Source organism: Malus domestica, chromosome 10, assembly GCF_042453785.1.
Source record: "Malus domestica chromosome 10, GDT2T_hap1".
NCBI classification, from domain to species: Eukaryota; Viridiplantae; Streptophyta; class Magnoliopsida; order Rosales; family Rosaceae; genus Malus; species Malus domestica.
Genome location: NC_091670.1, coordinates 22,958,248 through 22,982,955, shown reverse-complemented (window position 1 = coordinate 22,982,955; position 24,708 = coordinate 22,958,248). Strand labels below are relative to the sequence as shown.

The window sequence follows — 24,708 nt, the reverse complement described above, 5'->3', positions numbered from 1 at the left end:
ATAACATTCCAGCCCATTATTTTGGGCTTGCCTTTTTTTTTTTTTTATTACCCTTTGATTGAGTTATATAGATGTCTCTGAAAGATAAGAAAAATAAATTACATCATTCAAAAATAAATCCGACCGTCTGCTCAATGGGTCACGCCCATAATTCCATTCTTTACATGCCATCACCACCTCAATTATGTCTGCTTCTTTTTATCTTTTTTTGCTTTCTGCTTTGCTTTTGCTTTTGCGGGAGTGGTTGAGCTGTTTGAGGGACATATGCATGTTTTTTCTTTTCACCTGTAGACATAATGACATGTAGCTTTTTTTTTTCTTTTTCACTTTCCACCGCGCCTCTGTCTCTGTCTCTGTCTCTACGCAGAGATCTAGCTTCCACTTGGTGACGATGTTCCTTTCCACTTTGGAAAGTAGCTAGCTCATCCACTTCTTATTTGTAAAAAGCAAAACGATACCATTTGTAAAAGCATCTTTTCCTTTTCCTTTTTTCTATTCTTTTCCTCCCTTTATTCCTTGTGTTTGCCTTCTATTGGTAGTGTTCGTTGGCTTGGATGGTTTTTGAGAGACTGGGAGTAGCAGCTGCTGCCAGATTTGAATTTGAATGAACTAACTTGTTGGCCCGTCATCATCATGGTTGTGGACTACACCACCCCACCATGCATCCCATTAATATTATATGCTGCAGTGTCGTGATCATGCACATGCAGTTGCTCTCTCTGATGATAATGATGATATTCATCAGAGTGTCTTCCTTGGCCTGCTGAGCATCATCTTCCCTGCTCATGAGAGACTTCAAGGTTGACTTGGAGCCCTTGAGCTTGTTGAGCATGTAGTTAGCGGACTCTACGTTGGCGAAGAACTTGTTGAGGCTATCTTTCACTGCAAGTGGTCGACTCGGCAGACACTATCTCGATCATGTGATCGTCGTTTGGCTGATGCATGCTACTCGCTCAAGATAGAGAAGAACAAGAGAGAGAGGACGTGGATTTTTAGAGAGGGAGAGAGAGAGAGAGCGAGAGAGAGCTGGTCTCCTCGAAACCGTCAGGGTTGGAAATTATTGCATGATGATGCATGCTAATCAGTATGAACAGTTTTGGCTGATGCATGCTGATCTTGCTGGCCATCATTTGGGGTATTTGCACCTTTTTCACCATCCAAACCTGCATCATTGGATCGTAGGTTCAATTAGGGTTGCAGCGATGCTAATTCTGAGATTTCCTTCCCCCACGTGGTCAATTAGAGTTGAAAAAAATGGAGAGGTGTAGTGGTAGCCGAAGCTTAGGTCTACGAATCAATTAAAGCAAAACTTGAGGAGTGGGTGAAGCTTCAACCAAGTGGGTTGCTACAGGAAGCTATTCTCAAATTGGCAGGCGTGGGTCTGCAGCTGCTCATCCTCTCTGTTTTGTAGCTGGAGTGGGTTGGCTAGCAACTGAGCACTCTACTGTCCTCGTCTTCCTCATATTCTCTATTGGCCTTGTCTTTCACCAAATGAACGTCTCAATCCTCGATGAAGCCTCATCTTCATCATAAATCCGACCGTGAGCTCCTCAATAAGAACACAAGACCCTCATCTTCATCAACTTTATCTCCTCGAAACCAAGCCCTATGGCTTCAACAACCTTGAGCCGTAGCTGTTCTCTAGCGTCATTTAAGTTGTTCACTTGAGTCTGTAGATTCTCAAGGTTGCTTTTGCAATAAGTTAGGTAACCCACTTGGCGTATAGCTGGTTCGACTGCATACTTGTCAACTATTCCAACGATGGAGTCGCTCCCTACCGTCGACGTCGTAGTCTCTAGATCTGCGGCGTGGACAGTCCAGCGAGTCAGATCTCAGAGTAGATTGTTTCCACGGAGCTCTTATTCTGATCTGGAACTTTCTCGTGTTTTTTTTTTGGTAGAGGTGGGATGGGTCATCTACATTGAAGACGAGTTTCTCGTTCCAGCAAGGATTAAAGTCTTTAGGCTTGGTCTGAATCCGTTGCCGCTGCCCCTCGAAGTCGACCTCAATGAAGGGACTCGTAAACCCGTCGCCGTCTTTGGGCATCAGGCCGCTTGCGTCGTGAACTTCCACCACGAGTTTAGTACTGGTCATGGCTAGCTCGGCGAAGCTGAGAGAGCTCAGAGGAGGTTGTCTAGCTAGGAACTGCCATTATTTGCGGCAAGTAAGGTTGATGGACAATTTGAGCTGTGAATTTTCTCCAGAGAGAGATAAAGGTGGTGGGAGTGTTTGTTGGGTTGATGGGAATTATCTTGAAGTTAAAGTTCTGTCAGCAATTTAGACTGTTGGAGGATTTTGCAGAGAGAGAGACGAAAGGGTGCGGTTTCCTGGGAAAGCTTTGGGTTCTTGGGTTTTTTGCAGATTTTGCAGATCCACAGCGGAGGTGAAACAATGAAAAAGAACCGACATAGTTTTTTGTGTCGATTCCCACAGACGGCGCCAAATGTTGATGCACAAAACCGGAGGGGTCTTGGAACAACATAAATTCGATAGTGACTCTGCAAGAAATGTAAATAACACAAGATGTATCATGGTTCACCCCAATGTTTGAGCTATGTCCACACTGATATTGTATTTCTCTGAGAGGATTGTGAAGGAGAGAGCCTCTGTAATGAATATGAGAGAGGCTTTGAGAGGCTGAAAGGCTTTGGAGATCTCAGGCCTAAAAATTGGCCTCTCCCCATGAGGTGAGTGAGGAGTTCTTTTATAGAATAAGGGCTCTTCACTTATTGCATATTTTCCCCTACATTTATTACATAATTACATTTGAGTCCCCCGAGTATTTATATGAGGTCTAAATATGGAGGCCTTAAGTATGGTACAAACAGTTTTCAATTGAGTTTCTATAAATTCTAATAGCACAAACAAATTTAACAAATCAATAAGTGGAAAAGTGGCCTATTGTTTTTCCTTAACTATTTAGAGGGTCAGGGTTCGAATTTTCATATTAATGTGTGGAATTTTTATATTATTTTGTGGAAACTTATGCATTTAATAAAAATAAACTAAAAAAATGATGGAGGCGAGTTTTGAACCCATTCCCTAGGCCGCTATAAAGAAGCAATAAAACCACTTACACTAAGACTCAAGTTTGTAATATTCTACACATGCTACTATATATACGAAAATGCATGTAAATTTGAAAAATCGGGGGCCCTTCTGATTTGGGGGCCCTGTACGGTGGCACCACTTGCACCCCTCAGGGCCGGCACTGCTACAAGTAATACAAGGTTCAATAGGAAAGATCTTGAACATAATTCTAAACACAATCTATTAAGATGTACACAACCACAATCCTAATTAAATTAAAACTACAACTTTTCCCTTGAGTATATAAATACTCAAGTAGATGTTGCATCAAGTCCTTATGAATAATACATAAACAATTAATGAAATCGTCTAGTCTAGTCGACACATGCATGGGATATAACCCACAATTTTTAATGACAAAAAGTGAGTTAAGGCCATCTCCAACCGAAGGGTCCAGAGAGCCAGAGGGCCGAAAAACGTTCGAAAATCGTCTCCAACCGAGTGTTAGGCTAGAGGTCTCATGGACCCCATGAAATCTAAAGACTATTCCATATTATCTTACCTCATTTTATTTCAATTCTTCACATTCCAAACTATAGCCCTTTGGCCCTCAGTTGGAGACGGTTTTTTGTGACAGGGCTAAAATGAGCTATATGATCATTTGACCCTCGGTTGGAGATGATAATGAATATGATCATGCACTGTTATTAAAATATTAATTTTTTGAAAAACCACAAGGCTAAAACAAGCGGTTAAAAATGGCCTAATTATTTGGATCGTTGCAAATTGCAATATAATATAGAAAAGTTTATGTAGCATGCATAATGTATAATGGAGACCGGCATGTAGCGACACAGAAGACAGCTAGCACACAACTTCCATCTCATTAAACTAATTAAACTGATTATAAAGTTGACTTTCGTTACACAGGAGCATCGACTTTGTGCATAAAATGAATCAACTACTAATTAAGTAGCACATGATCATCAAAAGGCAATTAATCTCTGTGCGTGCAAATACTTTCTTTATTCAAAGGTAAACCACTGACTTGCATATCTATAACTAGATAAATTTCGAATTGAAATTTAAATGTAATTTAGTGCATTTCTTCGAATCCTTGTTTGTTTTCTCTGTTTTTGAATTGGAGTTTAGGGTATAATAATTGATGTTAGAAGTTATTTTATTTTCAGAAATTTGAATGAAATTTGATTTGAGTATTAGACTAGCGATTACTTTGAAATTTTAAATTTCGAATTGTATCCTCACGAAAGAATGTTGAAATTGAAAACACCGCCTAATCATTCAAGTCTTTTCTTTGGAGTCTCTAAATTATACACCCTTTGGTTGAATCATAAGGACTTACCTCAATTTTTAGTCTATTTCCTGGTAGTATACGTATAAAACTACATGAAATCCTTTACGAAACAAAAACCAGAATAATTTTTTTTGTTATCTAAACGAATCCGGAAGATACATACCATCGGTAAGTTGTTCAGTAATTAAACCCTCATGAATTTGAACTTGTTGCTTTGTATTAGAATTGTTTTTCATGGATTTTGTGGTGTATGGTTACCACTTACTATTACCAATAAAAGCTTTTGGAAATTCTGCATATTGGAGGAGTTTCTTGATCTGTTATGTATATGCAAACTGAATTTGGTTTGTGTATATCGTAAGCAGAAAGTGGATGTGTGGTTACCTCTGACTAGAAGGCGTGGATTGAATTTTCATGACCCTTTTAATGGAGAACGGAAGCTTGAACTCCTTCAGTTCTCTCTCCCTCTCTTTTTTGTGCTGTATTATTTGTATATGGATTTGTAACCAGTATATCTTAAAACACATATATTATCATCTTGTCCACATGAGGTACCCCTTTGCTATACTTTCCTGGCTCCCCCCGCCGATATGCGCATATCTGTGTCTGTGTCTCTGTGTGTGTGTGTGTGTGTGTATGTATGTATCTATATATGGGTGTGTTTGCAGGTTATGAGAGATACAGTTTGGTTTGCAGGTAATTAATATGGCGTCTTCATCTTCTGCTGCTGCTGGTGCTATCTCACCTCGAAGAAAGCATGATGTGTTCCTTAGTTTCAGAGGTGAGGACACCCGCGACACCTTCACCAGCCACCTTCATGCTGCTTTACTTCGAAAGAAACTTGACATCTACATAGATTACAAACTGGAGAGAGGGGATGAAATCAGACCTGCCCTTGTAGAAGCTATTGGGAAGTCAAAGCTTTCGGTGATCATTTTCTCAAAAAACTATGCTTCTTCCACATGGTGTTTGGGTGAACTCCTGCATATACTAGGATGCAAGGAAGGGGATGGACAGTTTGTTATACCCATTTTTTACGACATCAGTCCAGCAGATGTAAGAAAACAGCAGGGGAGTTATGCAGTTGCATTTGCTCAACTTGAAGAACGTTTCAAGGACTGTATGGACAAGGTGCTTGAGTGGAGGGATGCTTTGGAGAAAGCTGCCAACCTATCTGGTTTTGATAATTCAAACAAAGCCGGGTAACTAACTTTGCACCTCTTGCATAATTTTTGAACCTCTTTGCACCTCATTAAGACATATTTAATTAGTATCTATTTTTTGACCTTCAAAATCATATTTTTCAGGACAGAGGCCGATTTCGTTGAGAAAGTTGTCCAAGTTATATTGACCAAATTGAATTGCAAACAGTCAAGTGATTCTAAGGGCCTCGTTGGAATTGAAACCAAAATCGAGGAAATTGAGTCGTTGTTATGCATTGATTCACCTGATATTTGCACTGTAGGTATATGGGGAATGGGAGGTATTGGCAAGACTACCCTTGCTGGTGCTGTATTTAACCGACTCACTTCTAAATTCGAAGCTTCTTGTTTTCTCGCAAATGTTAGGGAGGAGTCAAGAAAACAAGGGCCAAAGAACTTGCAGAATATACTTCTTCGTGAGATATTAAACGAGAAAGATCTGACTATTGGCACTCCATCTATAGGATCTAAGCTTGTCCGCGAAAGGCTCAGCCGTACAAGGGTCCTCATTGTTCTTGATGATGTGAATGATTCAGAACAATTAGAACTTCTAGTCGGAGATGATGTTCGGTTTGGTCCCAAAAGCAGAATCATTGTAACAACTAGAGATAGGAGACTACTGAATGAAATGGTTGGTGAGGACAAAATTTATGAGGTCAAGGGATTAAAAAATGACGAAGCCCTTCAGCTCTTTCAAATGCATGCTTTCAAGAATAAGTCTCCTACGACAGAATATACAGAGTTTTCAAGAAAGGTGATAGATTATATTAAAGGCGTTCCATTGGCTCTTAAAACTTTGGGTGCTTTGTTCCTTCACTGCAAAACAGAAGAAGACTGGGATGAAGAGTTGAGAAAATTGAAAAAGTTTCCTAGCGAAAAAGTACAGAATGTGTTGAGACTTAGTTATAATGGATTAGAAGAAAATGAGAAGGAATGCTTCCTTGATATCGCATGCTTTCTTAAAGGGATGGATGTTGATTCTGCAAAGAGAATGATACAGCTTCGAGGTTTCTTTGAGAACGGAATTCAAGTTCTCATTGATAAGTCTCTACTATCAATTTCAATGACGAATTGCTTGGAGATGCATGATTTGCTTCAGGAAATGGGTCAGAAAATTGTTGGCGAACAATGTACGGATGAGCCCGGAAAACGTAATAGGTTGTGGGCTCCAGAGGATGTCTGTCAGGTTCTGGAGAATAATACAGTAAGATCCTAAAACTTTGTTGAACCAAAAATAAAGAACATGACTTGTCTGTGAAAAAACACAGGAAACTCATATTTGATAAGCCGGTCAGATGTAAAGTAGTTTTGAGTAAACTTTGTTGTATATATTATGTATCATTTTATACTTTGCTCTTGATTTTCAGGGAACTGCAAAGGTTAAATGCATATACGTTGACACGTCTAGTCTTACAAGGCTACAACTTTCGGGATCATCCTTCCAAGAGATGCGTAGTCTAAGAATTCTCAAGATCTATGGTTCTGAGGATTTTCCCAAATTTATAGGTTTTCATGATGCTATCTTTGGCGAGGTGTACTACAAGATTGACCTTTCTGAAGGTCTTGAGTCTCTGCCCAATGCTCTCTGGTATCTTTACTGGGACCGATACCCTTTGAAATCTCTTCCATCAAAATTTTCTCCAAACAATCTTGTTGAGCTTCGAATGCCCTATAGCAGACTTGAGGCGCCACTTTGGAATAAGAACCAGGTACACATGCTTTACTTGAGTTAAACTTGTATGAAATGTGGTGGATGTGGAAATTTATTTCGGCCAAGTTTATAAATTTCCTTTTAATTTGTTACAGAATCTTGGAAAGTTGAAAGTGATCGATCTTAGCTATTGCACACATCTGGCTGAAGTTCCAGATCTCTCTCGGAGTTCAAAAATTGAGCATATAAATCTTTCTGGTTGCATAAGATTGGAACGGATTCCTTCATATTTCAAAGGTTTTGACAAGCTTACTTATCTTCATCTGGGACACTGTGAAAATCTGAAATTCTTTCCTCAGATGCCCGACAACATTGAATTCTTAGATTTATCTTTCACCGCAATAGAGGAATTGCCCGCATCGTCAATTCAGTGTCTCCTTGGTCTCACTACACTCAAACTGAGTTATTGCAGTAGGCTGGTGAGTCTACCAGAGAGCATTTGTAAGTTAAAATCTCTTGAGAGACTTGATCTCACTGATTGCCTTGAATTTAAATACTTCCCTGAAATTTTGGAGCCTATGGAACATCTGAAATTTCTTAGTTTAAAAGGAACAGAGGTTGAAGAGCTACATTCATCGATAGGAATGCTAATTGGGCTTCAAAGTTTAATTCTTGACCGGTGCGAAAACCTTCAGCTTGTCCCAGACAGCATCAACAGTTTAAAACATCTTAAAACGTTGAGCCTTATTGGTTGCTTGAGTCTCAAAAATTTAAATCTCTCACTCAGTTTGTGCTCTTTGGAAGTAATAAGGCTATGTTTCTGTGAAATTCCCAACCACCTCGTGTTCTTACCCTGGTTACGAGATTTAGATCTGGGAGGAACCAATATTGAGAGCCTACCTTCAAGCGTCATACAAGCTTCTCAGTTGTCTCACCTGCGCTTAAACAATTGCACGAGCCTTCGATCTTTACCAGAGCTCCCAGTGCTGCGGTATCTTGAAGCAAATGGCTGCGAGTCACTGCAGACAGTTTCAAGATCAAGGACTTCACTCACACAAGCCTGGGATAAATATGATTTGTTTCGAGGGAGTTATCATTTTGCTAAATGCCCGAAACTGGATGATAAGGCACTGAGCAACATAGTCAGTGACGCACACCTAAGAATTATGCAAGTTGCAACTGCGCCATCCAACTTCAAGGAAGTAGAACGTTATAAGGTCTCTCTTTCTCTCTCACACGCGCACACACTGTCTATTTCACTTCTGCCATTTTATTCACGAGTTTAATGATTTTGATGTGCATCACGATCTCAGGGTATCTCTAGTGGGACTTCAGTTAGCATTGTGTACGAGGGAAATGAACTTCCAAATTGGTTCAGCCATCAAAGTGAGGGATCTTCGTTAACCATCAAGCTTCCTCCAGATTGGTGTGGTACGAATTTCTTGGGTTTCGCTCTATCTCTTGTTGTCGATCAAAATTTTGGTGTTGCAAATGTGAAGTTTGGGTGCAAGTGCAATTTTAGAACTGATAATGGTGAAAGCCGTGAAATCAGTTACCCTTACTATGTTCCGTTTAACGAAAGAGGGTACGACATTTCTAGGTCCAGTCACGTGTTTGTCTGGTATGGTGCTTTTGCAATTGAAGAGATAGAGAATTTCAGATGCTCCAATTCTTTTTACAAACTCGTCACCAAGGCCTCTTTTGACTTCCACTTCCTAGACCATCGTGACAGAAGTCACAAAACTAATTTCAAAACGTGTGGAATCTGCCTGTTGTATGCTCAAGATGCCGAGAAACTAATTTCGAAATGTCCTCTGTTTCTTTAAGCCATCTTCCCCAACCACCTTCCTCTCCCCTCCCGTGTCTTTCCCCCAACCTTCAAATCCTGATCTTGCCATCTCAAGATTTTCTTTGTTATGGCGTCTGTACTCTGGGTGTTGCGGTGGGTCTGCGGATGCGGATGCGGATGGGTCTTCTCTCCCACCGTTTTGACTTAGCTTCACGCCTCCCCCATATCCGGGTTATGCCTTGCTCAAGGCCTCTTCCCTGCCTCGGGATATGGTGCGTGATCTGGGCTTGGAATTGCAGCTGCTGGTGTGGAGTCACGTTTCGTCACTCTGATTTGGTGTTGTGGACTTGTTGAAATCCAAGCTCGGATTAGAGCGCAATGCCTCTTTGGTGGTGCTTCTTTGGTTTGGGTGTGCAAATCCGACGGTGGCTCTGTTTGGACTTCTTGTCGGTGGTCGCTTCTGGAACCTCTGTCGCCTGCAGTTTATTGTTGCTGCTCCGCTGGATTTGTGGATGTGGTAGCCGCACCTGTCTTGTGCGATGGCACTGCTGTGCTCCTTACCTGAGGGTCCTATCCTTCCATTGGATGGTGTCCGTTTTGCGCCGCAACGACGGCTGTATTCGGTTTTCGCCTTGAGCGTTGGATTATGTGGTCTCGTCTTCCAATGATGACGTTACGTGGTCTTGCTCCTGCGATGATTTTATGCGGCCACGCTATTTGGCGGCAACTGTTTGCAATCATCTATACAAATTTGTTATGTATTGTTTCTGTAACAGGCTTGTATAGGTGTTGTGGGAAGTTCTCGTACATGTGATAGCTGCTTAGGGGTTTACTATTGTTGTCTCATTTGCGTAAATTAATCTCTAGATCATTTGCTTGGTCACTAGAGGATTGTACCCAATTAGCACCTATGTATTGTTCTCGGTTGATTAATGAAATACCAAGTATTGTTGTTTGTCAAAAAAATTAAAAAAAAATGATTTTGAGCAGAAGTTATGTGCTCAATTTTATGGATACGGTTGATTGGTTCAATTGCGTATTCATAAGTTATAAAAATACTGGTGAATTTCACGGGTAGCAATAAAATCTTTTAATTATGTGTGAACGTTCATGTATAGTTAGTAATGAATGTGGTTCTATATTCTTAAAATAGTCATGGAAGTTTGAATACTTGCTTAATTTAATAAGTTTGATAAATATTTGTTTAATTTAAAAGTTTGAATATTTGCCGGAGAAAAAGTTTAAATAAAATAATATTTGTAATTTATGAGATTTGTTATTAAACCTCTAAAAATGTGAATATGCACTTTTTTGTGTTTGTATTTAGATATACAAAGACAAGTCGGAGGAAGAAGAAGGAGGAAGAAGAAGAAAAAAGAAAAAAGAAAAAAAAAACGAATCTGCAACCCAGATTCAGAAGAAGAAGAAGGAGAAGGAAGGAGAAGGAAGAAGGAGGAAGGAGGAAGAAGAAAAAAAAAAAAAAAAACTTCCCTAGATTCGGAGGAACAAGAAGAAGAAGGAGAAGGAGAAGGAAGAAGAAGGAAGAAGGAGAAGGGGGAAAAAGAAGTTGCAGTCGGAGGAGGAAGAAGAAGAAGAAGAAGAAGGAAGAAGATGAAGAAGAAGAAGAAGAAAGAAAAAAAAAACGCGGATGATACGTGGCGCCCAGTTATTGTCCACATGAGCGCCACGTCACAATTAATGGCAGATTTAACAGTTTGACTAAAGGATGTATGAGATTGTCCCAAAATTTACACTTTAGGTTTGAATCTGAGACAAAAAAAACTTGATATACTAAATGTTGAAAACCACGAAACATAAGGTAGTAAACAGTCTTTTACCCAAAATAAAACTTACCCAAAAAAATTTTGGGCGTATCAAATTCGCAAGCTGCCTGTCTTGTGTGATGGCACTGCTGTGGTCCTTACCTGAGGGTCCTATCCTTCCATTGGATGGTGTCCGTTTTGCGCCGTAACGACGGTTGTATTTGATTTTCGCCTTGAGCATTGGATTATGTGGTCTCGTCTTCCAATGATGACGTTACGTGGTCTTGCTCCTGCGATGATTTTATGCGGCCACGCTATTTGGCGGCAACTGTTTGCAATCATCTATACAAATTTGTTATGTATTGTTTCTGTAACAGGCTTGTATGGGTGTTGTGGGAAGTTCTCGTACATGTGATAGCTGCTTTGGGGTTTACTATTATTGTCTCATTTGCGTAAATTAACCTCTAGATCATTTGCTTGGTCACTAGAGGATTGTACCCAATTAGCACCTATGCATTGTTCTCGGTTGATTAATGAAATACCAAGTATTGTTGTTTGTCAAAAAAATTAAAAAAATGATTTTGAGCAGAAGTTATGTGTCTGACTGGTAGCTCAATTTTATGGATACGATTGATTGGTTCAATTGCGTATTCATAAGTATTGTGGTGGAGACAACTTAAGAAATGATGAAGAGGTGAGTGCAAGACGAGCATAAATTGTAAGATATTTTCTATTCATTTTTGTTACAAATTAACAAGAACGTATAATTCTCAGTTACATTGATTTTCGTAGGTACAGTACATGTAAGGAGCACCATTACGTCTTGCATTATAAGGCTACAACTCTCCAGTTCAACCTTCAAAGAGATGTATAATCTGAGATTGCTAAAGATTCATGGTTCTGAGGATTTTCCCAAATTTATAGGTTTTCATGATGCTACCTTTGGCGAGGTGTACTACAAGATTGACCTTTCTCAAGGTCTTGAATCTCTGCCCAATGCTCTCAGGTATCTTTGCTGGGACCGATACCCTTTGAAATCTCTTCCATCAAAGTTTTCTCCAAACAATCTTGTTGAGCTTCGAATGCCCTATAGCAGACTTGAGGTGCCACTTTGGAATAAAAACCAGGTACATGTACTTACTTGAGTTAACCTTGTATGAAATATGGTGGATGTGGAAATTTATTTCGGCCAAGTTAATAAATTTCTCTTTAATTTGTTACAGAATCTTGGAAACTTGAAAGTGATCGATCTTAGTTATTGCACACATCTGGCTGAGGTTCCAGATCTCTCTCGCACTTCAAAAATTGAGCATATAAATTTTTCTGGTTGCATAAGATTGACACGGATTCCATCATATTTCAAAGATTTTGACAAGCTTACTTATCTTCATCTGGGACACTCTGAAAATCTAAAATCTTTTCCTCAGATGCCTGACAACATTGAATTCTTAGATTTATCTTTCACCACAATAAAGGAATTGCCCACATCGGCGATTCAGTGTCTCCTTGGTCTCACTACAATTAAACTGAGTTATTGCAAGTGAGTCTACCAAAGAGCATTTGTAAGTTAAAATCTCTTGAGAGACTTGACCTCACTGATTGCCTTGAATTCGAATACTTCCCAGAAATTTTGGAGCCTATGGAACATCTGAAATTTCTTAGTTTACAAGGAACAGCGGTTAAAGAGCTACATTCATCGATAAAAATGCTAATTGGGCTTCAAAGTTTAATTCTCGATAGGTGCGAAAACCTTGAGTTTGTCCCAGACAGCATATACAGTTCAAAACATCTTAAGACGTTGAGCTTTGCTGGCTGCCTGAGTCTCAGCAATTTAAATCTCTCACTCGGTTTGTGCTCTTCGGAACTAATAAGCCTATGTTTCTGTATTAAATTAGAAATCCCCGACCTCCTCATGTTTTTACCCTGGTTACGAGATTTAGATCTAGGAGGAACCAAATTTGAGAGCATACCTTCAAGCATCAAACGAGGTTGTCAATTGTCTCACCTGCGGTTAAACTATTGCAGAAACCTTCGATCTTTACCAGAGCTCCATGTACTACGTAGTGTTGAAGCAAATGACTGCAGGTCACTAACGACAGTGTCAATTTCAAGAAATTCACTCACACAAGCTTGGGAAAAATATGAATTGTTTCGAGGGAGTTATTATTTTACCAATTGCCGAAACTTGGATCATAAGGCACGGAGCAACATATTCACTGATGCACAGCTAAGAATCATGCGAGTTGCAACTGCGCCAGCGAACTTTAAGGAAGAAGAATGTTATAAGGTCTCTCTGCTCTCACACGAGCACACACTGTCTATTTCACTTCTTCCACTTTATGCAAGAGTTTACTAATTTTGATGTGCATCACTGTTACAGGATATCACTGGTGGTACTTCAGTTAGCATTGTCTATGAGGGCAATGAAATTCCAAATTGGTTCAGCCATCAAAACAACGGATGTTCAATAATTGTCAAGCTTCCTCTAGATTGGTACAGTACATGTATGGAGCTGATTCACAGCTAAGAATTATGCGAGTGGCAAGTGCTCCATCAATCTTTGAAGAAAAAGGCTTTGAAGAAGCAAAATTAAAACGCTCCGCTGCTTTCTATATGAATGGAACATAAGAGTCAATTAAATGTTGGCTTTTTAGCCAAAATAGTTTATGAGATTCCCATAAATCATTATTTTGGTATCTGAGATTTGAAAGAAATAGAAGTGGTCCCTTAGTTTGTCCACCATCAATCATTTTGATCATTCCAAGAAAAATTATATTAAATAAGGACCAAAATGACAAAAATATCTTAAATTTAATAAACAATGGGTCAAATGATTTGACAAAAATTGAGTGTATTTTTGTTATTTTAGTCTTACTTAATCTAGATTTTTTTTATGGAATGACCAAAATGATTGATAGTGGACAAACGTAAGGATTACTTCTATTGATTTCGAATCTTAAGAACTAAAATTAGAAGTTAAATAAATCTTAAGTATCATTTTGGCTAAAAAGCAAGTGTATAAAGGTATGATGAAAGGATGCATGTGCATCAAGGGGCTATCTTTTTTGCCCTTTTGCAAACAACGAGGAACCCTATTGGAGGGTGAATCAATCAACAGCTATGCCATTAGACAAGGGTTTCCGCTCATCATATCAATTTGTATGGTGGTGCAACAACGGACATTTGGTCACCTAATTGTAAAAAACTTGATATCATACAACTCGCATAATTTGTAAGATGCTAAAAATGATCTATCCAGGTGATTTTTAACTTCTCAAATATTTCTCTTTATTTATGGTCATCATCAAATTGAATAAATCAAACAAAAATAATGAACAAAATTAAACATGAGTGTATAAGAGGCTAAAAATGACACACCCGCGCATTGAAGTGGTGCATAATTTCTAAAGCAGAATTATATAAAGGGAAATGTTTAACGAGTAATTGTGCACTTGAAACAAATGAAAGAATAAAAATGAAAATACAATTTTTTTTAGTGAAACGGTAGCGTTAGTAAGTTAAATGTTACAACCATCCCCAAATAATTGTAGTATTTGTTATTTTCACCCTAAGCTGCCACGTGTCAGCCATCTAACCCTCTCCCTTTTCTCTCTTTCTGGCCCCCCCAAGACTTATCTCTTCTTCCTCTCGCTCTCTCTCTGTACTTTGTCCCTCTCAACTCTCCCGTACCTCTCTCCCTCAACCTCTCGTCTCTCTCTCCCTCTGGACTCACTAGGACCCTATCACCATCAAGCAGGCTCGCAATGAGCCCAGGACCTTCACCCTGTGAGCTTGACGGCGCAGAGCAAAGCTCCGGCGAACTCTCTCTTTTTCCCGTTATGTAAGTCGAATCTCTCCTTCTCGTTGTTAGCATGATGCTTGGTTGTGTTTCAGGAGCTTGGTTGGGTTAAGCACACCCATTTTCCGGCAAACCCGTACATTTCAAGGGCATTTCCGGTCACTTCCAACCGAGTCACGGTTTTTGGAAGGTAGCAACCTCTTCCTCTCTCCTTGTTCTTCATGTTCGTACTTAAATCGGAGCTTAGAGCCCATGTTTTCAGGTGACTGGAGCTGTAGCAGCTCCGGCCTTCTTCTTCCTCGGCAACCAGGCCATCCGGCCTTTCCCTCCCCCTCGGGCCTTATTTTGTAGGACCTTGGGCCGATTTCTTTTAAAGGGCTTAAAGCCCTGCCCTTTTGTGAGGCCTTAGGGCCGGCCTTTGTGGTGTGTGTGTGTGAGTTAGTGTGTGTGTGCGTGTGTGTATATGCATGCCATGCATGCATGTGCATGCCGTGCGTGTGTGTGTTTGTGGTGTGTATATGTTTGGGCTTAAGCCCAAATCCCATTCCTTCATCCTAAAACCTTTTTAACCCAAAAACCCTAGGTTCCTAAAATCCTTTAAAACCTAAACCCATCCAATCCCAATTCCCTATTTTATTTAGTTCAAGCCCAATCTTTTAGAAAATCTTTTTTATTTATTTATTACCATTTTTGTGCTTAGGTAAAGTTGCTAGTGGAGAAATTCTTAATCCTTACTCGCGCAACTCTTCTGCTAAGGACCCTTTCTAAAATTACATGATTTTATGATTTAATTGCATAAATGATTAGCATGCCTACGAATTTATGATCGATTTATGTAAAACCTGTTTATTGAATTTATTGAATTCGTCTCGTGTTTTTGGTGAGGAATTAAATGTTAGCCTATTTTGAGCTATATTTAATATATCTTATTTTCTATAAAAATAATGATCTGGTAGACTATCTGATGGATGACGATAGGATGTTAGAACATGTTTTAGAAACCCCTCTTTATAGTATAGACGATGGATAACTTTATACTATGAAGTATGAAGTGGTTATTTATGAGAGGCATAATTATTTGTGCGTACCTAGAAGACACTATGCCGCCTGGGGCGAGGATCTGATGTTGGCATTTAGGCCGGGAGTTAGTAATCCCTAGCTACGAGCTGAGGGACATGGAGCAGGCATTGGGCTGGGAGTTGGTAATCTCTGGCTACAGGCACAGGGACCACGGAGCAGATATTAGATCGGGAGTTATATATATTCAGTGATCTTTCTAGCAACACACTGCGCTTATGAGACGATCTACGATGCGTTTATTGTTTTGATTTCCGCGATGTTGTTCCGCAATATGGCTTTTAAGATATTTTTGGTATGCTAGGATTTTTATTAAATCCATCACTTATTATGCTAGTAGTTTCCATTATATAACTGTGGGGGTTAATATCTTGATAATTGTTTTATTATTATGTATATATGAACTTGGTCCACTCACCTTTGTTTTGCGCCCCTATTTAGGTCATAGAATTGAGGACTACGACTCGACGTGCGAGGCATTCCCCTACCAGTAGCAATCTATCACCTACTTATGTGATATCTTGTAATGATCTTTCCTTTTTGTAAATCTTATTTTAGATTGTGTCTGGTTCACTCTAGACATTTCCTTGAACTTTGTTATTTACTCTTAAATTCTGATATTATTCATGAATATTTTCTTCTAATCATTACTCTTATAATCAATTAATGGCTTTCGTCACCCTCGGGTGTCGGCCAGCACATGTCTATCCTGGTATTCGAGGAATATCAAGGTCAGGGTGTGTCATTAAATGTTAGAATAGCTACTGACGGGGTTCAAACTCACGCGGTCATGCAAGAGCAAAACACATTTCCACCACTGTGGTAAAGAACCACTTGCAAAATGAAAATGAAAATACAATTGGAAGAAAGGTACAATGATTTTTTTTTTTTGAAGTGTCCTTATTAGCCCCCTTATATAAAATGTGGTGGGCTAGCATGCCTAATTGGAACAACTGTCTCCCTTAAAAGGTACCTGGTAATAGGCTCACTTAAAAAAATGTTAGATTATAAAAAAAATAATATTAGGGAGACCATCTATTTAAATTATGTTTTATAAATTATATAATGTGGTTATTGATAATTGAATTATTATTTAGGTGTTAAACAACATGCTTATTTTTTAACATATCACATGTTATATAAATTAATCTACCTGGCATTACAAAAAACCAGACGTCTTTTCTTAGGTGACGTATGTGCATCCCTCATGAGACGATTAGCACTTAGAAGTTAGAAGTGATCACCGACGATAATCCTAGTCAGCCAGGATGTTATTATATACTAGTGACTAGTCACTAAGCTCCCAAAAATGTCATAGTCGTCATGGTCCCAATATCCTCATGGAATAGTCTTTGGTATATATAATTAGTATGCATACTTCATGTTGGAAAATTTTCCATATTTGATACTTAAAATTCGCTATCACAAAATAATTTCAAGTTTGTTTGGCATTCGAACATTAGTAGGTTGCACTGTAACAGAGTCATTTTTATTATATTTTCTTCTAGAGGAGTAAGGAAGATTAAGTCCGCATCTTACTTTGATTAGTTGTTCTTTTGAGTCTCTATCATTTTTGAAGCATTTTGTGAACTGCCAAGCATTTTTTCTTGTAAGAAAAATGTTATAAAAATACTGGTGAGTTTTGTGGGTGGCAATAAAATCTTTTAATTATGTGTGAACGTTCATGTATAGTTAGTAATGAATGTGGTTCTATGTTCTTAAAATAGTCATGGAAGGTTGAATACTTGCTTAATTTAATAAGTTTGATGAATATTTGTTTAATTTAATAAGTTTGAATATTTGCCCGAGAAAAAGTTAAAAAAAAATAATATTTGTAATTTATGAGATTTGTTATTAAACCTCTAAAAATGTGAATATGCACTTCTTTTGGGTTTGTATTTAGATATACAAAGACAAATCGGTGCTGTCACTATGCAATGGAATCATCATCTTACTTCGGTTAATAACATTATCACCAAAATACTGTAGGGTTTAGATTACAAATTTAGTCTTCAAAGTCGAAAACATTCATACTTAGTGTTCTTTTTCGTTTGATATCGCAGATCCATCTCCAAAAACTCCATAGCTAAAGCTACTAAGTACTCAACACGAAACTTTACTCACGGCAATTATATTTATACACCATAAAATAAGTAGAAAGTCATAATCAAAATGTTTAAAAAACAAAGCAGAAAACTTGGTCACTAATCGATCTAGAAGCAAAGAATTCCACAAAATCTTAACTGAGAGATCCATATATTACATTTGACCAAAAAATATATACAGCACCAAGAAAATAAATCTCAATAACATTTTCTTGAAGAAGAAAAAAATCAAATTCTCTCCCACGAATCATGCGTTCGGTGATTAATAAATCGAACACGATGTATACCTATTTACAAAGCCACCCACCAAAACTCAATTACCAACAAAGAAAAAAAATTAAATAAATGGTATATACAAAAAGAAGGCCTCACTCAATTCTCTCTTTACCATCATCTACCAGTCAACCCCTAACTTTCCAAAAATACCCCTCTCCTTCACTCTCAGTCAACCTTCAAACACTCCTCCTCCTCCTCCTCCCCCTCCTCGTCTTCCTCATCCCCAATCTCGCCAAAACTATTCGTACAACCACAAACGCCACCAAACACGTCCCTAACTGTCTTCAAAACGACGTCGCCGAACCAACCGAGGCACCCGAACTCACAGTTGCACTTCTCCCGGATCATCCGGAATAATCCCTTATCGCCGACCTCTGGCGGCGAGGACATCGGCTGGAGGTACGCCAGCGCGGCATGCTTGACGAGCGGGTTCTTGATCGGAATCTCGTCGTGCCAGCTGGAATTGTGAATCGGTGACATGATCGATGGCTGCGGCGACGCCGGGAGGAGGTCCCTGAGGCTGGTGTAGGTGACGGTCTGGATCGTGATCATCTCGATGTCAGAGACATCGACCTCGTCGCTGAAGCCGTTGTGGAGGAGAAACGTCGGGGAATGGGAGTGGGAATGGGAATGGGAATGCGAATTGGGCTTAGGGTTTTTAACGGCGGAGATCTCCTTGGAAATGGATTCCATCGACAATTCCGACTAGAAAAACATGAAAAAAAAATTTGGGATTTTTCAGAGACGGAGTAGGAGACTGAATCGGGAAGGTTCTTGTGTTGCGTCGGGAGCCTTTGTGAAGCGGGAGTAGGAGATGGCGCACGCGCTTTTTGGGGGGTGGATCCATGTGGGGACGGCACGTGTCTAGTTACTATTGGATTGAGTCAATGAAATTTCTTTCCCTTTTATTTTTATCAAACCATTGATTTTGTTAAATTAGTTAACGATAAAATTCGAATCCCCTCTGCCATCATGCAAGATCTCAACTTCTTTTTATACATGTGGCAAAGGACTACTTGCGAATGAAATTTATTTCTGCTTCGTTGTTTTTGGTTGTATATTCAATTAGATTTATGAACGGTCCACTATAAATTCTCCTTTTTTAATTCTTGAATTTAAATTTTTCTAAGAAGCCTTTCGTAATATAATCTAGTGATATTCTTCTTTTTATGTTCAATTTTCACTAAAAGAGAACTTGAACAATATTATTAATAGTTTATTATTCAACTAAGCTCATTTTCTTTTAGTAAATAATATCGTTTATTAAAAAAAATAGACGAATTAGATTTATATTTTTAGGTCAACAATTCTCACTCCAGACTCCATACAATGATTGCCAGTTGCCACCGATTTTTTTTTCCTAGTAGAAGAAAATTATTTCTTCACCGAAAATTTTATCATATGAATTTATATTTAATAAAAAAAAATTTATTAGCCGTTGAATCGATAGGCTTATTTTTTTAATGGTTGGATTTAGATTAATGAATTGTATAAAGTCATGAGAAAGTATAAAGTGTAACTTTAGGTTGCACAAGGTTGTTCAATGCAATATAAATTATTATTATTTTGGTAAAATGCAATATAAAATTTAAAAAAGAATACAATATATCAGACCTATTTTGGATAAACTCAAAGGTGTCGACCCCATGAAAATAGTGAAGTGGAGCCCAAATTCTCACAAACTCACATTTTGGTCCGCTAGATATTTATCGCCGCTTAAGATAGAATTTGAGTCTCATTTTGCTCTTTAAAATTGAAAAATCGTTTGTTCGCCCCTAAATTTCTCATGGGTCTTGTGTGTCACCACTAGTTGTTGCAGTAGATAGCGTGTATGTGATAGAAACTGCCTTTGTTTCACCTCTAACCAAAAGATAGTAACATTTACTGAGAGTGGCTCAACTTTAGATTATTTCTTTATCTTTTCGGCTAAATAGCCAAAATGGTCTCTGAGTTTGCATAACTCATCACTTTGGTCTCTAACATTTCAAATCGATAAAAGTGGTCTCTGAAATTGTCCACCATCCATCATTTTGGTCATTTTGTTAAAAACTCCGTTAAGTGTCCCGGAGCTCTTGGCTGGAAGTTTGGACAATTTTCAAAGCTTTGTAACTCAATCGTTTCTTAACCAAATTCGATCCATAATATATCAAAATGAAGATAGGAAAGTGTAGAATAAGATTATACCTATTTAGAAGCCCAATGTCTGCCGAAGATAGCCGGAAAATGTCTCAAAATTGATTGGTCCGAAGCAAAACTGGAAAACTCACCGGAAACTAGGTAAACTTTAAACGTTCATAACTTCTTTAATACTCAACGAAATCAAGTGATTCAAAAACGAAAATCATACTTCTTGATGAGATGAAGATAATGATACCTTTTTCGATGGCTAAATCGCCGTGGTTTGGGCGAAAAACGGCTCGAAAGTGGCTATCTTGGTCTCAAGTTAGCCATTTTCGAGCTGTTTTCTGGCCAAACCACGACGATTTAGCAATCTACAAAGGTACCATTATCTTCATCTCATCAAGAAGTATGATTTTCGTTTTTGAATCACTTGATTTCGTTGAGTATTAAAGAAGTTATGAACGTTTAAAGTTTACCCAGTTTCCGACGAGTTTTCCAGTTTTCCCTCGGACCGGTCAACTTTGAGGCTATTTTCCAGCCATCTCTGGCATCCATTGGGCTTCCAAATAGGTATAATCTTATTCTACACTTTCCTATCTTCATTTTGATATAGTATGGGTCGAATTTGGTTAAGAAACGATTGAGTTACGAAGCTTTGAAAATTGCCCAAACTTCCGGCCAAGAGCTCCGGGACACTTAACAGAGTTTTTAACAGAATGACCAAAATGATGGATGGTGGACAATCTCAGGGACTCGATTTGAAATGTTATGGACCAAAGTGATAAGTTATGCAAATCTCAAGAACCATTTTGGCTATTTAGCCTTGTCTTTTCTATTAAGGACTTTACTTATGTAGATGATTAAATCACAATATATAAATGTTGAACTAAAGCTTTAATACTAGGAGCTCAAGTTTTGATTCAAAGAGGTAAAATAAAATATTAAATAAAATAAAATAAAAATAAATAAAAAAGAGAGAAATTGCTTTAGTTCTTGTCAGTGGCGGATTCAGGATTTTAACTTGGGGTGGTCCCAACATACCTTGCACTTGTGAGAAACGCACAGATTGTAGAATATATAGTTTACACCTTCCAAAGGCAAAGGCTGCAGCTTGATCAACTCACTATACTCTACAAAATAGTCCCTGCAATTCCACTACCACCTCAAGTTCATAAAACAAGCACGGAAACAATATCGAAAGAAAGCACAGATTTTTACACACCCTTTTAGGATCACAAACTAGTTGTACACTCCAATTCACAATACATTACACAAAAACATATGAGACAAATATCGTAGAATAGAACCTGCTTAAATTTAAGTTCTCATTTTGAATTGGAGTGTTCAACTAATTGATAACAACTAGTATGTGAAATTCTGTGTAAAAAGTCCATCGTAATTAGTAAAGACAGCCACTAAATTTAAGTTCTCATTTTGAATTGGAGTGTACACGGTGTAACCAAAGGTTTTGTTCTAATTAGGGCATTTTAGTGATGCTCTGTTCATTGGCCTTCATTGAAAAGTATGCACTTATTACACTCAGCCAAATGCCACACAATTGGAAGACAAAATTACAGAGAGTAACAAAGCAGGTTCAATCCCTTAATGTGTATAGCCAACACATTACACAAAAATACGAAACGAATATCGAAAGAAAGCACCGATCTTCAGCCACCCATTTAACATCAGAAACTAGTTCTACGCTCCAATTCACAATATACAGCCAACACGTTACACACACTACCACTTCTTTAGTTAATCTACTCTCTTTCAAACTAAAGATCAAACATTTCATAAGCATAAATTTCCTCTGCTCCCGAACCCTACCCACCTACACATTCATGATTCATGATGAGTATATTTTATATTATATATTTTACTCTAATCTTAGTATATTTTGGTTAATATATTGGAAGAATTTTGATACTTTGAATTGTATTTTCAATATAGGACTTTCGACTTCCTCTGGAGCAAAACAGGACCAAATGGATGAATTTTGGAGTAATTCCAGTTGGAGGACGTTCGTGAGTCACTTAGCTTGATTGTATCAAAATTTGGAATTTTTCCACCAAGCGGTTATTTTCTGGCGATGAAATAAAGAAGCAGTGCGCAGTGCTGGAAAATGACGTTTTTAGGCTTAAATTGCGTTTTTGGAGCCCAAGATGACCTCGGATGGGTTTGTGGCCTTCTGGAAAAGTGTTCAGAATATCCCAAACATTAAATCCAGCTATATTGGGCCAGTTTTGGAGCAGCTTATGGGCCAAAACGTGGCTGTTCAGATTTTAGACGAATTTTACTATTTTTATTTAGGGTTTTTATTAATTTTAGTTGGCTAGGGTTTGTGGTGGTGGCTTAGCAAATATATTGCTTCGCCGTCTACAATTTTTCACCACGCTTTCTTTTATGCAATTTTGGGGAGACAGAGAGAATTGTTAGGGTTTTGAAGACTTTTTACTTGAAGGTGCTTTCAATCATTTTCTTGAATATATTTTCTATGATTTCAATTATGAATATGCGGAACTAATTTCTATTGCTAGGGCGAAGACTTGAGCCTTAGCATGAATATGTGATTTTTATTTAATTTCTTATGATTGATTGCATGCGTACTTTGAATTGTTAATCACCGGGATAAAAACTATCTAATTGTTTTAATGCCTGATCACCATTAGGATTTTTAGAAAAGTAATTTGATGCAATTTTGGTCGGAAGGTTCCCTGAAATTGACGCTGGCTTCTTGTGATTAATAATTGTAATTTCACTTAGGATGAATATCACGTCTTAAGGATTGCATGGTTTTTCAAAGGATTTTCATAAAGCATAATGAGTCTTTCATGTTCAGATTTGATCCGAACGTCCGGACGGGTTGCATGTTAGATATACGTTCTATGTTGGAGGTTCCAAGTAGAATATGAATTAGGAAAATCTAACCTTCAAAGTAGCATGTATAGATCATAAGTAATGGGTAAAAATTCATAGGATTGCTAGGTGATGGTGGAACCCTAGTGCTTTCTTAATTTGATTTTCTCAGAACTGTTTTCTTCTCTAGTCCTGCAGATTGTTTATTTTAATTCATTAAATTCGTTTTTTTATTTTAATTAGGTTATAAAATCAATCACTTCAATTTCTACTTTACAATAATTAAATGAAATCTGATTAGTTCGAATTATTTAATAATCCCTGTGGTGATGACCTTGCGAAATCCGTTTATACTACAATAACCTTGTGATTCTTGCAAGTAAAATAGGAGATTTAAGCTCGTTCACATAAGTAGTAAAAATCCCTATCAATTCATATATACTAACACAGACACAATAACACTATCAGATAGTGGATCTGTGGATGGCAAAATTATTTAATGGACAAAGACTTCACAGAGTCAAAGAGAGTACAATTACAAAGTACAAACCTCTTCGACCAAGAAGAAGAGGACTAGCAGCTAGCCTCCAGAGTCCAGACCAGAGCTTTACACGGAGAATAGAGATGTCGTTGCCCCGCTCATCGGTGCAAGTTGCAACGATGAACATAAACTAGAGTGCGGTGCAGCAGAGAGTTGATCGATGCTTAAGGAACAGGAGCGGGCCAAGCGGCATAATTAGGTATTATTGAAGTGAAGGTTTTGATTGCTGAAGGAGTTGATCGTGTGAGGGTTCTCACGTGAGTGAGGTTTCAAACTTTTTTAATGACTTGGCTTAAAACGACGTCGTTTTGGCCAAGTCATTTTGAAAAAAAATTTGGCTTTCTTCTTCCTCTTTCTGAAAAGCACAGCGTGCAGCAGCCACCATGGTTGCTGTTCTTCTCCATCACTGCCCAGACTAGGGTGGTCCTTGAAGATCCTCACAGCCATTTTTCCAAGCTTCGGGTGGTCCCGGGACCACCCTGGTTCCTTAATAGATCCGCCCCTGGTTCTTGTATTGAAATGATAATAGTTGATTTAGAGAGAGTCGCACTAATATAACAAAAGCTAATACAAGATGGACATTCATAAAGAGGAATAATTGACCCAAAAAAAAAACTATGATGAAATGAATGAGGGCTTTCACATTCAAAAGATTGGAGAATGACACTTGATCTACCTAGCCGTGTTCTCGACACACTAAGAAATCTCTGGCTTAATTTGATAAAGGTTTTAATGAAGAAGTTGTCTCCATTAGTTTTTAAGAATTGTTGTTGGATTGATTGTTTGAGTGTCTCTTTTTATTTCTCCTACTCTTTTATTTAAAGTATTTCGTGACAAACCCTAGCATTCATCATCCCCACCAAAACGTCTTCATTTGTGGTCTACAATCAATGATACCTCTATGCCACATGAAATTTCACTACCCAAAGACAAGTTTCCCCTTGTCACTTAGTACTACAATATAGTGGTGTTCCTCTTTACTTGTAAGTGAAAGGTCTTAGATTTGATTCTCGCCAAAAACAAATTTGAATCACATTGTTGATAACTCATGATGAGACTAAGTCCAACCCTCCCTCTTAATGTAAATAATACCATTTGTTTAAAAAAATTAAAATAAAATAAAAAGACAAGTTTGCCCTTAACTATCCTTAAGCCAGTTAAGGCTACCCTCCAAAAATGACCA

At 38.2% G+C, this 24,708-nt stretch overlaps 1 protein-coding gene across 2 annotated transcripts; it reads left to right on the top strand.

The window, feature by feature from the left end:
• Nucleotides 1-3,936: 3,936 nt before the first annotated feature.
• Nucleotides 3,937-9,888, top strand: LOC103411998 (disease resistance-like protein DSC1). 2 transcript variants are annotated; one of them, XM_029109761.2, is made up of 6 exons: nucleotides 3,937-4,065; nucleotides 5,042-5,547; nucleotides 5,653-6,751; nucleotides 6,915-7,256; nucleotides 7,354-8,415; nucleotides 8,512-9,888. In XM_029109761.2, exons 2-6 carry the CDS (start codon nucleotides 5,051-5,053, stop codon nucleotides 9,022-9,024), a joined length of 3,513 nt encoding a protein of 1,170 aa, XP_028965594.1. In that variant the 5' UTR covers nucleotides 3,937-4,065; nucleotides 5,042-5,050; the 3' UTR covers nucleotides 9,025-9,888. The 2 variants fall into 2 exon arrangements, with proteins under 2 accessions (XP_028965594.1, XP_028965595.1); XM_029109762.2 differs by lacking the exon at nucleotides 3,937-4,065 and having other exon boundaries at nucleotides 4,118-5,547.
• The last annotated feature ends 14,820 nt before the right edge of the window (nucleotides 9,889-24,708 follow it).